This window comes from Hylaeus anthracinus, unplaced genomic scaffold (assembly GCF_026225885.1).
Source record: "Hylaeus anthracinus isolate JK02 unplaced genomic scaffold, UHH_iyHylAnth1.0_haploid 11994, whole genome shotgun sequence".
Taxonomy (NCBI): Eukaryota; Metazoa; Arthropoda; class Insecta; order Hymenoptera; family Colletidae; genus Hylaeus; species Hylaeus anthracinus.
This window is the reverse complement of record NW_026534341.1, coordinates 11,847,614-11,861,935: the sequence shown is the minus strand read 5'-3', so window position 1 is coordinate 11,861,935 and position 14,322 is coordinate 11,847,614. Positions and strand designations below refer to the sequence as shown.

At 38.9% G+C, this 14,322-nt stretch overlaps 1 protein-coding gene across 1 annotated transcript in view; it reads right to left on the bottom strand.

The window, feature by feature from the left end:
- Positions 1-277: 277 nt before the first annotated feature.
- LOC128888510 (serine-rich adhesin for platelets-like) overlaps positions 278-14,322 on the bottom strand; it is an 88,151-nt gene continuing 74,106 nt past the window's right edge. Inside the window, exons 9-10 of the mRNA XM_054145413.1 lie at positions 5,542-5,798; positions 278-5,332 (exon numbers count right to left, since the gene is read on the bottom strand). Coding sequence (XP_054001388.1) covers positions 1,919-5,332; positions 5,542-5,798 — 3,671 coding nt within the window. The 3' untranslated portion in view covers positions 278-1,918. The remainder of the gene's footprint in view (positions 5,333-5,541; positions 5,799-14,322) is intronic.

Below are 14,322 nucleotides of genomic sequence, written 5' to 3'. Positions count from 1 at the left end.
GATAATACTCACTGCTCTAAATTGTTAGTAAGATTTCTTCCCCTTTTTGAATTAAATTTTTGTATTCATTCCTATTTACTTTTTCTTATGTATTTGTTTTCCAAATCAATTTTGTAAAGAAAAAAAAAAAAAGAAATTTTGTCATTTATTATTTTGGAAGGAGAGGAAGCCTTGTAACATCGTTTCTTTTTAGTATAAATGAATGAGTAAATCAATATTGCTGTTCTAGATATGAAAGAATCTACAATCCCTTCAAATTTATCAAAGTACAAAAAAAAAAAAAAAAACACTTCGACTTTATTGTTTAAAAATTGAATACAATGAGCCGAAACATATTTACTTAACGTTATATTTTTCAAGGTTAAAATCAATATTAACGCAATAAGTGCATAATCGATTTTTTAAAACAAATTTTGAAGATCTCAAGCCAAGGTTTTTGAATCGCCTGTACTTTCGCTTAAGCTATTTAAAATTAGATTTCCTGTCAAATGCTTTTAAAGACGTGTAATTGTATGTGCATACGCCTATACATAAAGCAGGATATTTCAAAACATTACGAAATAAAAACAAACAAGTATTGCAGTTTCTACGGATAAAGAGAAAAAGCACAAAATGAAGAATGAAATCTAAAAGTAGCGCAGTGAAATTCATTCACAGTTAAATACTTCTTGGTTCTATTATAAATTGTTTAAAACATTTTTTACTTCTTTATTCGTATCGTTTCGTGGCAGTAAGATTCAAACAATTGATGTAGCGTATAATCGGTAACATCTTTAAAATTGGAAAACAATTTCTTCTATCATTTTTTTTTGTCATTTTCAAAGCTCTGATCGTAAGAACATATTTTCTCTCTCTCTTACATCGTACAATATTCTTTCCATGTATGGTATCCGAATCGACGATTCTCGCGTATACATACAAATTCTTCCTTCGTTTCGTATTTGTTCGAATTTATTTAATAATATGTATCACATTAACTCATAAAAGTGCTGTACATAAATGGATAGAGAATACATAAGAATGGTATTAATGAATGACGAGTGTATTATATTCTCTCGCAGTATACTCAACTTCGGAATAGGAACAAACAAAACAAAATAAATATATGGTACCTGTTGTTTACGTGTGTATGTGTATGTGTGACGTATGTGTATGCGTGGCTGTGTAGATATGTTTATGCGTGTGTGTACGTGTTAGATAAGTTCTTCTCCATAAAAAGTACGACGATTAATCATTTATCAAGTATAATGCACATATAAAATTAAAAAGTATAAAAAGACCGTCCAGTTTCGTGATTTATGTTAAGAATATGTTAAGAACCGCCTCTCGTGCGGTCAAGCCGGGACGCCGTAACGCTTCCTCCGGTTCTCCAATTTTCATCTCGGCGACTTCATAGCGGGCCTGGTGCGCTCGTACGCGTGTGTGTTTCGTTTTCTTACAGGCCGGTTACAGCACCACGTGGACATAAAATCTTCTGGTAATCTCAGAGACCAGTTCGAAACGCGTTTGACTTATTTACAAATTCAACCGATATCCCTTTTAGCATTGTATCTCTTCCTCTTCTATCTTCGTTATTCCCCTTTTTCCAGCGAGACACCTGTTTCCCCCAACACGACCGAAGCAATCAAGAAGCATGTATTTTTTCTTTCTTTTCGTTTTTAGGGTATATGCTCTCTTTCTCTCAGTCGCTCTTTCTCTCTTCGCCAGTATAGATAAAACGGACTCATTACTTCATCGGTACATATACACATTAATATATTATCTTTTATATTTTACGCTAGTTATTAGTAAAAACTCCTTCCGATTCGTTATATATTCCCTAATAAACTACTTTAGCGGATGATCCAAATTCTTCCTCGCGAAGAAAGAACAACACATTTTCGGATGCGTGACGTATTGATCGACGTACAGAGTTAATTCAATCGGAGCTCATGATCAGTTGATTATCGTTAGGCGTGACCACGGGTGACAAGTCCTTCTTCGGTACGTCGTCGATGATCGCGTTCATCTCCACTTTCTCGGAAACACCGTTCTGCACAACCTTCTCCTTCTGAGTCGTCGTTTTTCCAGGGGTCGAGGTTCTGTTTGAAATCTTCGACGTCGCAGTAAGCTTTTTGATCGGCGATGCCGTCGAGGTGGTCTTCGCCGTCATCGATGCACGTTTTGCCGTGGTTGTAGTCGTATTGCTAGTCGACACACGAGTCGTCTTGGTGACTGTGCTGGATCGAGCCATGGAAATCTGTTTATTCGCAGTTTCCTTGACTTGCTTGTCGATGATCGGGGAGGACTTGGGCGTCAACACGCGAGATTTTGTTACTTTTCCAGCGGTCGAAGTCGACTTGGGTCTCGAGCTGAGCGTGGACGTTGTGGTTGCAGACATACTGGTTTTTGTGGTCGTGGTGGCGGATTTAGTGGCGGCGACGGCTGATGCAGGTCTCGTCTTTGTTGATGTCGTTGTCGTCGTTGCTGTCAACATTCGCGCGGTCGTGGTTTTCGCTGAAGCTGCCTTCGGAACTGATGTTGTCTTACTGATAGGAGGTTTCGCCGTGGCAGTGTCAACTTTATTCAGAGACTTTATATCACCGTTTGCTGTGGGTTTTTTGTCGCTAACAGTTGTTTTTGCAGTGGTCGAGGTGGGTTTTGCTTTTGCGGCGACACTACCAGTATTCGGCCTGGTTGCGGACTTCGTTACCGAGGTTGCGCTGGTCGTTTTCGGAGCAGGCTTGGTAGCTGGCACTTTGCTGGACGTTGTGCTAGAGACTGTTGTCTTTTTCGCAGCGTCGAGGTCCTTTGGACGAGTCGTCGTTGGCTTTTTCGCTGCCGCGGTGGACGTTCTCGTCGTGGCAGTGATAGTTTTCGAGGGAGACGTTGGCGTTGATTTCTGCGCGGTCTTGGTAGCCGTGGTTTTCGACGGTTTCGCGGCGATAGGCTTGGTTTTCGTTTTGCTCTGCGCTACGACTGCACCCGCGACGACGCCTGCAGCTACTGCAGTCACTGCGGCCGCTTTCGCGACTTTGTTCCCTGAAACCTCGGCGGCCTTCTCCACTGGAGGTTCTTTGATCGCTGAAGAAACTTCTTCGACCTTTGTCTCCGCTTCTATTTTATATTCTTCGGCCTCAGGTGCAGAGGGCTGTTCTGGTTCTCTAGCGGCAATTAATTCCTCTTTTTGTGGAACTTCTTCTTGTAATTGTTGGTCGAAGCTAGATACCAGAGTATCCTCCGATTTCGTTAGCAACTCACTTTTCAAACTGGAAAGTCTTAATTCCGCCATGGACTCGGACAAATTCAAAACGTCTGCTTTCATCGGCTCTTCTGTTACATGTGTCTTAAATTCGAAGATGTCCGCATCAACTGGAGCCTCCTCTTTCGATTCGACGACATCGTCGACTTTTTGTTCGAGGGCCGACTTAATGGAACAAATCATGTCGTCGACATTCTGTGAAACTTTTTCTTCGGAATTCTGTGGGGAAGGAGGCGGCGTCGATTCAACCTCGACGACTTTTTTTACGCAAACTTCCTCTTCTTCGGCGAAGTCCAACAAATTGTCTTGTCCCGATTGCGTGGGTATTGATTCGACGGCTTTTTCTTCAGGAGGCTGCATGCCAAATACCAAATTGTGTGAAACGGGCTCGCAAACGTTGCTGGATTTTATAGAAGAGAATTCACAAACTTCATCATTGTACGTATCTACGAGAGAGGATTGGTAAATGTTGGTTGTTTCTACGAATGGAGACTGATCGACGTTGCTTTCTTCTATGAGCGGAGATTGATCAACTTTGCTTGTTTCTACGAAAGATGGTTGGAAGTCGTTACTTGAGTCTACGAGATACGATTGACAAACGTCGCTCGCTTGTACGGAAGAAGATTCGCAAACGTTGCTAATTTCTGTGTTAGTAGGTTTGGAAATTTCGCTTGTTTCTACGGGAGAAGACTCGCAAATAATGTTGCTTGTTTCTAGGGGAGAAGACTCGCAAATGTTGCCTGTTTCTAGGGGAGAAGATTCACAAATGTTGCTTGTTTCTATGTGAGGAGGCTCGCAAACATCGTTTGTTTTTGCGAGGGAGGGTTTACAAACGTCGTTCGATTCTGTGGGAGAAAAAGTGTAATGTCCAGGTGTAAATTTCGGAGCATCAGCGTCCAATGCAGACAGAAGCTGGGAAGACACCTCTGTATTCTCCGCGGGTGCCAAAACATCGGTTTCCATTGCCTCCGGAACTGGCGATATCGACGCAGGCGTATCAGCTTCCTTTACGCTAACTTCTTGCCGAGAACAGGCTTCTAGAGGAACTGCGTCCTCGCTAGTTTCGTCCATAGGCTTCGTTTCGTCGATTTCGATGCTGGAAGGTGTTAAGATTGGTTCGTTATCGATGGAAACGGCTTCCTTTTCTGACTCGAACTCTGCAGAATAATTCTCTGTCAAAGGAGAATGGTCGGATCTCGCAGTTTCCTGTTGGTCCAACTGGGAAGACTCCGACTGCAGGTTCAAGAAGTCGACATTAGCCTTTGTTTCGTCCGTGTGCTCGATGAAAGTGGCTTCGCTGTCCTCTTGTTGCGAGGACAGGTTCACGAGTTCCGCGGACTCTCCAGGAAAGGCTGGCGTGTGCGTTGGTTGTTCAGCTTCGGGGGAAGCCAGGGTTGTCAGCTCGGGATGCGGTTCCGGTGACTGTGCCGTGAATCCTTCCTCTTCGATCATGCCGTTTTTGTCGTCCAAGTCTGTGTTGCTGAGATTGTGAACGGCATTCAAATCAACAGCCTTGTCGAACGCCGCCTCGAAGTCGCTGGGCGTAAAGGACATGGCCATAGGATCTTTGGCTATGTCGTAGTCGCGTTCGGAACTCGAGAATGACTCGTCTACTGTAGAGACGCCGGTTCTATGGAAATCGGTGGCTGTTAGGAAGCTAGTGGATGATTCGTCGCCAAACTCTGCTTTCATCGACGAGATCTCGGAATCGTCCAGGTTCGCACCAAAACCATGCACCTTTGGTCGATCGTTTATAAAGTCTGCGTCATCGGTAGGTTGCGAGTTCACGCCATTTTGATATTCTCTTTCTTCGGGTTCAACTTCTCTTGGTCGTTGGCATACCTCCTCCTCGAATTCGCTCTGGCTCGGCACTTGGATATCGTCCATTTGAGGAACTTGTTTCAAAGGAGAACCAGAGATAGGATAATCATTCGATAGATTCATCCTCGGCCCTCTGAACTGAGGCGAAACCGGAACGAATTCAGCCGCATCCGGGTTTAGTGGAAAATCCATGTTTTTTGATTCCTCTTGCTCTTTTGCGAAAAGTTTCTCCTCTTGATCTGATTCCACCGCTCCGCTCTCTGCGCTAATCTGTAGGCAAAGAAATTGCGTTTCTTTTATGCTGGCGACTAAATACTTCGAATTCCATATACAAATGTATGCGTGAAATTGGATAAAGTCAATTTCACAACTATACTCTGGTTTGAGCAACTGTAAGATTGAGGACTTCAGAGGTTGGTACTTTAATGTATTATTTTATCAGAATTATATGTTTAAGTTAGAGTTAGAGAATGACGCACCTCTGTGTTAATAAGCTGAGACTGTTCCTCCTTCGGTGTTTCGCATTTAATACCCTCTCCTATGTCTTCAGACTGGATTTTCAACTCGTTGTCTTCGATGGGAAGCTCTGGACTTTCGATTTCTCCCTCGGTTTTCACTTCCTGCGGCTCGTCAACGGGATCCTTTTCTTTGTTTGGATAGTAGTTCCACTCGTCTTCCGAATCCTCGCTGTCCGCTACATTATCTGCTCCAGGGACCAGTGCGGGCTGAAGAGGTCCTGAAAATTAATAATATCGGTATAGAGAGACTTGTACTTCTACAAATATGAATTAATATCATGCGATTTGAAAAGAAACACTTGCTTTACGATTCGACTCTTCGTTTTTAGTCATCTTCAGAATTTAAGTATATTTAATTATGTAACAGAGTGTAATAATTTAGCGTTTCAGGCAAGAATTTCAACGAAATTTATATGTAAAGTGACAAAAACAAAACTAATTATAAACAATAATTTTTAAAATATATTAATTCCTTTTCTTGTTGTACTTTGATCATTTATTTTAGTCTACATGTGCAGGGTTTTAACAAAAGATGTGGGCGCCGTTTAGAGTTCATAAAAAATAAATTAAATAAACTCTTCTCTGTACAAAAAAAAAAAAAAAAAAAAAAAAAAATATCTCAAGATACATTCAATACTTGGACTCGTAACGAGGTTTCTCCCCTTAAGAGAAATTACGAAAATGATGTATCGCTCGTGCATTGATTTAAAAGTCCCTGGCACCAAAAGAGCTGGTTCGGGGAAGGGAAATGTTCCACTGAAAACGCTGGTAGCGAACGTGTTAAAATCATTACGAAATTCTCAGCGTAATAAATACATCTTCCAACCTTGTAGATGATGTACACCGGCCGTCAATTAATCTTGCCGCTTGAGGGGAATATGGCACGCTTCGTGCTTCCCCTTCTTGGCATTGCATCTCGGTTTCGCGTAGTTGAGACGCTCGATGGGCGTGTGCCTGCGCGAGGTAGATGCGTTATCGTCTGCCATGTCGCTGACCGTGTGATACAACGATTTAACGTGAAAATTTAACACTTAGTGGTCCAAGTATTTCACGCGTTGACAGAGTGACAATGCTGACCTTTTTTCGCAAATCGAGAGACGAATCTTAAATGGATCTTCATTTGCTTTAATCAAACACACGCACAAACCAAAGCAATCTTTATTTGTATATCGATTTTGACATTCAGATATCCTGTCTCACTTTAACTGTAAAACACTGAATTTTTCAGTTATATACTTTAATAAACCAAGCTCAACCTGTCTCTCTTTAATATTGTATATTCTCTTTTTAATTTCGAAGGGTATCGTGATGGTAATAATGGTAATATTAATATAAAAGCAAACGTTCCACATGTGTGTCAATATCCCTCAAAAGGTTAACGAAATGGCTTTATTTATTTTAAATACGAAAATTGAGCGTTCAATTCAAAAGACTTGAGAGAAGTACATGAACTGCCAAAGTTTGTGCGTAGGAAAAATATTTGGACTGCTAAGGGTTAATTCTTGAAACGTAATGACTACGTATTTAATGGACAATTAATTCGGTGGGTTTATCGAACTTGTTTTACGCTGTAAACATCGTCGAGCGATTTACGTTCTTATTTTATGTTGCTTGCATCTTAATTTGTCACATCTACATAAGTTCAATGTTGCTTCTGTCACATGATCGCGCATCTACGATGCGCAGGTAACTGTACCATTAAATGCCTGAGCTGCGCAAGAATTAAAGAAGGGAATTCGAGAAGAAGAATGTCATATATCCCCCCAAATGCAGGTGAATGAAATTTGATTCGTAAAATAAACGATTTAACAACAATACTTACTTAATTAAATGGTCATACAGATTAATTTTTATTCTTCCAACGTAAAATATGTTTTTACTCTACGATTCATATCTTAATTTTTATTTTGACGAACAATGAATGAAACATTGCGTAATTTTCATTTCTTATTCAAAATTTCTGTCTGGACAAGAGTTTTTTCAATCTTAGATGCGAGTCTCGACAAAAATGTACTAAAGTAAGAAAATCTGAATTGTAAAGGGTTAGAATTAAAATGGCTGGTTGCTTCAAAGTAAACAGCAGAAGCTTTTAACATGTTGCAAAAGTAACAACAATCGATCCACGTTTTTCGTTGTTTTAACCCTTGACACACCACTGGCTACTGCGACATGTACAATATGCACCATAACTCAGTTCAAATTTTACTCACGGTAACAAAAACGAAACCAACGACACAATTGAACAAAATTTAAAATATGGATATTTTCAAATTCTCGTAGGAATGAGAACACTTTCAATTTTCAGAAACGACACCGCAAACTTGCCTCGAGGTTGTTGGTTCCACTATCAAAAAAGTTCTCCAATTCCAAAAAGTTAAATCTCAAATTCTCGTTCGAAGAACCCTGACGACGAACCCTCGCGACGTTCAAATCTCGGCACTTTTCGACAATTCGTTTCACCCACAATTTTCGTTTCGAAAAAGTAAAGATGGTGGAAGGAAGCTGAGAAACTCGTCTTCGAGGAAACGAGTACTCCGGAGCCAAGGTGGAACGAATTGGGGGGGGGGGGGGGGGGGGCTAGAAAAACCGCATTCGAGTCGGTCGACAGGGAAAAATCGATAGGAAGGAAACGAAAAGGGTCGAAAAGCGGAGCCGAGACACACCGAGAACCTGTTCGAAGGTTCCAGTAGAGAGGCCGAAGAAAGGAAGACCGAAAAACTGCGATTCTACCGGTGCTCGCGATCGTATCACCTTTTTCTGCACAGTGAAAAACGCAGGTGCAGGGAGAAAAATGAAAGGGACGCGTGCAAACAAGCAGGAGAGCCACCGAAACTTGTTTCTATCGCAGATGGTAGTTCCGGTACAGGTTGGATAGTGCCGGTACTCACGAGTTCCACGAGGAAACGAACAGGATATCTGGCCGCAGGAGCGATCGCCGCTGACTAAGAGGAACTACGCCCGCCAAGAGATGCATTATCGATCTAGTCTAGAGCCCCCCGTAGCACCCCCTTCCGCGCCGGCCCTGCCACCACCCACCTGTGCCATCGTATAGCAACAGTCGCACCTCATCTCCGACAGGAACGTCGCTCCTGCGATTAGTCCTGGTCCCTGGCACAAGGTGACTCACCCTGGCAACGGGCACAGGACATTTCGTGTTAACCCTCCGAGTGCCATTGGGCGCATTTAGATAAAGTGGACAGAAGAAGCTACAGGGTGCGGCAGAAATAACTTAATTTTAAAAAACGATTGAAAAAATAATGGTACGAGATAACACCAGATACTTTTTTTTACTTTATGTTTTTGTCCAGCTAGCTTATGTTTTTCCCGCCGAGCTACGGTGGCCACGAAACTCTTTCGCGTCAAGAAATCACTCGACCCGGAAACACCATCTGCAAAATGTCGCGCTGACGACGCCCTGTATGGACCGTAGCTCGGCGGATTTAAGTCCATGTGACTTTTTTCTGTGGGAATACCACAAGGCCGAGGATTTCAAACATCGTCCTTGGTCCTTGAATGAACTAAAGAAAGCCATCCAAGAGAAAATTGAAAGAATTTCCTCCGAAATGTTAGCGATAGTGATGGAAAACTTTCAAAAACGACTCCAAAAATGTGTATCGTCCGTAAAGGCCACCATTTGAACGACATAATTTTTAAAACGTAAAGTAAAAAAAACTTTTTTATATCTAGATTTAAGAAATAAAAAGTTTCTGGTGTTATCTCGTACCACTTTTTTTCGATCGTTTTTTAAAATGCGGGAGTTATTTCTGCCGCACCCTGTATCTGCATAGGCCATGGACGGATGTATGCGCTTGTCAATCTTTCTCAACTTACGAGGATAACGATCGATGTTTCCCATAAATTTTTGTTACACTTTTTAGGTTTAAATATTTGGATTCATTCATTTCCAAGTTAAAGTAGGTTTTACATTTTGATTGTTGAATTTGCTTGCATTATTAAATTGCGAATAACAGAGTTGTAATTATAACTTACATTTCATATTTGTTTGTAACGTAAAAATATCATCAACTATATCAGTGTTCCCTATACTATTTATTATATTAACACTTTAGTGACCACTTTAATAGGCTTATTTAATCGCCTATTTGCCATGGCAAGCAATACTTTCTTATCTATTACTGAGATAGTATTGTATGCACCCATCGTTATTATAGAGTATGAGATATTGTGTAAATATTTATCTAAAAACGATTCTAGTAGATAAAACATTGTATCATACTAATGTTACGAAAATAAATAACATTATTAGATTTAATTATATTATGTCTAATCATCAGCATGTTGATAAAAAGAGTTCAAACAATTCAATATATACATGGAGTGGAAGTACATAAAATAGAGGATATGACGGTGAAAATGATTGATTTGTATGATTTGTTAACCCCTCATCTTACCTAATTTACAGACGAACCTAACTCAAAGCTGGACTAAAAATGATCCAGGCATCCGTTGACGAAGGGTTGGAGACAAGCAACCGGTGTTCCATGAATTTCACTTCAATTTTGGATGGCACTTCCGGGCTATAAACTCACAGAGGGTGGACCTATAAGCGGGCCGTCTGCATTCCCGGCAGCAGTTTTAGGCTAGCATAGGGATTCGCGCTTAATCAGCTAAGCCATTGAGACGGTTTGCGACAACGGTCCCGTTCTCTCTACCCTGTGAATAATTCAGGGACTCGATCCGTGCAGATCACCGTTTCTAAAACTGAGAACCATGACTCCCCAGAGGCTGGCTGTAAAATTCTTTTGTGGGTCACAGAACATTTCAAAAAATATGTATCAAAGTATTTTGTCTTCGTACAAAATATATTTTAAGCTGGGTGTCTTTCTAAGCTTTGCATTTAAAATTAATCTATTAATTTTATACAGACTGAATCCTCTAAGCTTCGCGTCTAAAATAAATCCATTAATTTTACACAAGTTGTCTCCTAAGCTTTGTATCTAAATCTATTAATTTTATATAGGTTGAGTCTTGTAAGCTTTGTATCTAGAATAAAGCCATTAATTTTATACAAGGTGCCTTCTAAGCTTTGCATCTAAAATAAATACGTTAATTTTATACAGGGTGTCTTCAAGGGTATTTGTATGAATGTATGCAGGGGGAGCTTACGATAAAATGAACATTCAGTTCTACCTGCAATGAACGAGGTGATAGCGATAATTGTTTGTTACAGCACGTAAATAACAAAACGATGAGTAATGAGCAAAGAAAGCGATGGAAATCCATAAAAAACGAACGAACTGTGGTTCGATGAATCGAAGAAAAAGTTATTTGCATGACGATCGTTTAAATTATGTTTGAGAAGAATGATTTACGATCGGGAGTGTCAAAGGGAACGTTGGGATAATTTCAGAAAAAAAATACGAGTTTTTCGCACACAGGTTCGATATTAAGAAAGAGAGACTCGAGGTATTCATTAATCGCTTTTATTTGCAAATACTTTCTCAATCGTTTATTATAGATCGCATTCCACGCTACAATACGCTTACGTCGCTAATACTAAATAAATATTACTCTTTGGTACTTTTGCAGGATTTTACGCTTGTAGCAATTTGTTACGCAAAAATATGTTTTGTTCATTTACGATACTGTCCAAAACTTCGCAATCTCCGGTAGCCTTAAGATAGCATATACGATAATATTATACAAAATATTGCTTTAGTTTGTACAAACATATTTACAATAAAGCGTGTCTCGTAGCCTTTTCCATAATCGAGCTAGATGTTCTAATTGGAGAACAAAAAGCAGAAGGTAGTATTATTGTGGAAAAAATGGTGTATTATCCTAACTAGTTAACTAGAAAAATATTACCAACATCACCAAGTATAGGAATAAATAGGATAAATGATAATTTATCATAAAATGTTTATAAATCGTCAAGTATCAAATTCATGGTTATTTTCTATGTTTCATACCAAAAAAATGAATTATTAAACAAGAAAAATTATTTCTGTATGAAAACAACTTCCGACACTTGTACATCATACAGTATAAAATAAGAAACAACAGTATTACAAGCTTCTACAAACGTTATTTTTTTTATAACGAAGAATCATAACAACGTATGATAGAATTACTTTTATTAACCAGAATCTATGAATATTCCTGATTGGAAAAAGCAAGTGAATTCATATTATATTGTAAGTTTGTGTTTCAGTGTTGTATCTAAAAAATCACAGGATATTTGAATAAATTTTGATATTAATAAAGAATTGTTTTATTAGGTGTTCTATAAATAGAACACTGTCACTAAATGGGTTTAATCGGTGATGCCATCGAGTAGAATACACAAGGGCACAACGCAAAGCATGAGTCGTGTGTCCGTCGCCAAACAGTTGACAGATTCTTCAATATTTATTTATTTATTTATATATTTCTGTAATTAATGAGTTAAAACACAATTTAAACCATGTTAAAATTCAAGTTGGACAAAGTACAAGCTGAATATATTGGGTTGTCCAGAAAGTTCGTGCCAATTTTTAAGGAACATTCAAAGACACGTTTGAATTTCGATATATATTTATTGAATTATCTATGTACCATTTTGTTCCACAACCTTTCCACCTCTTAAGGAATGTACACATTTTATTTGTTTTCAGCCATTCCGATACATTCAGACCTGTACCGCCTACTAAAAATTAATCAAGCAGTTATTCATAGATAAGGCATCATTAACCAAGTTTTAATTGGTATAATTAAAATTTTTTCCTGAGTTCTACGTAGATCCTATTAGACAGCGTGTACTTAAATATCATTCGACATAGGAAGTGTATACTTTGCATTTAATTATTTACTAACTATACAAGGTGGCTCAGTATTTACAAAATAATCGATGTCAGAGAAAACTATGTGCACCCAACTAATAACATATTACTTTATTTTATAGTTCTTTAAAATAATTGTGAAATTGTTCTTCAAATACTGTGCTCTTTATTGATCTCATCGCTATAGCAAAGACACTGGAAGATAAAAAATAAATTTTATTATCAGCGAAATAAAGTTTCTCTGAATCTCATCTAAACAAGACACTGGTACTTAATAGGTTAACATTTACTGTTCGTTTATAATATTCTATAAACAGTGCACCTAAAAATAAAACATACTCGAAGCATTTTTCTGGACCTGTTATTCCAAATTATTTGACAATGTTGGCCTGTAGGAACAATATCGCGAAACATTATTTAGACTGCGGAAGTTTATGCATTTATGGCAAATAAAAATATGGGAAAATTTATAAGGATGTGCACACATTTAAAATATAGATAACCGTATCAACAATAAAGTACATGTCGGACTGTTTAAAAAACAAGACACACTTTTATCTGAATTTTATTTTGATGTCTACTTCTGTAGACATTGGAATTTGCATAAACATCCGCGTCTACATATTATATAAACATGTAATGGAGTTGGAAGCCACCGTGCCAGTCGGAGCTTCTAGAATCCATCCGGTTAGAAACAGGCTTAAGGGATGCCAAAAAAAGGGCAACCCACGCGGAGAACGTTGCCTTAACCCGTTCCTAAATCTAACCTTCCTTTACCACCAACGCGAATTCATTGGAAAGAACGCAGCGTGCAACTTTCAACATTTATATTTCACCAATTCTCCCCTTGACTGGGGAATTGAAATAAAAATAAAAATAAAAAAAAAGAGGTCAGAGAATCTTTTTTCTTTTATAGTAACCGCATTTTCTAACATAATTTTTAATCGACCAGGCAATTATTTAACTCTTTGCGGCACAGAAATTCAATTTATAAAATAGATCCATGTTGCACAGGAATTTTATTGCGTTTTAAATCAAACAAAAGTGTTATAAAGGTATCACACTTATACACATGCAGCTATTGCAAAATTTCGAGGTGGGATTAAAAGTGTCCCACCATGCATTACGATCCATCAAAAAGGTGGGACACTTTTAATCCCACCGTGCCCCGAAGAGTTAATCAATTTCATATGTTCTATAGAATATAATCGACCTCTAGATTCGTTGCGACATCTATAGCGCCTCATTGTTAAAAAACAAAAAAAAAATCAAGCTCGAATATTTCGTCCCGAAAGAGGATCCGTTGTTTCCCCGCGACGTTGTTTTTTTCACGTGTCCTTTTTTTTTTATTTCGATCGTTCGGGAACCGTACATCGGTTCAGTGTGTATATAGGGAGCAACAGAGAGCTAATTTTAACCCAATGACAGCAGGGGGAAGCAAGGAAGATAGGAAAAATAAAAACGAAACGAAACTTCTCCCCGCTACTCGAGGCCTCCGATGGTCACTCGTTTCCCCTTTGCATCACCTGACATAAACGTGATTCGGTACGCAGCATGGGAGCACTTGGTCAACGATGGGCAAATTTTTATTCAAATAGCAGATGACGAACGAAAACCGCGGCGATTTGTCTTCTGCGTTCGATCGATTCAACAGTTACTCGAGGATGCTTTCACGCATTGAATATATGTACAGTGGGTGTAGAAAGTATTCGTACACCGATCAATTTCCAAAAAAAAACTTTTGTGTGAAATTTCTCACTTATACAGAATACCTAATCTTTTCGTACTATATCTATTCTAGACATTTCCAAGAATATATAGAATATCATTGTTTATAAAAAAAAAAGGTAATAAATTACAATTTCACATAGTTTTTTTGGAAATTGATCGGCATACGAATACTTCCTACACCCACTGTAATTTCATTTTGGGAAAAAAATAATATTCAAAGAATAATATC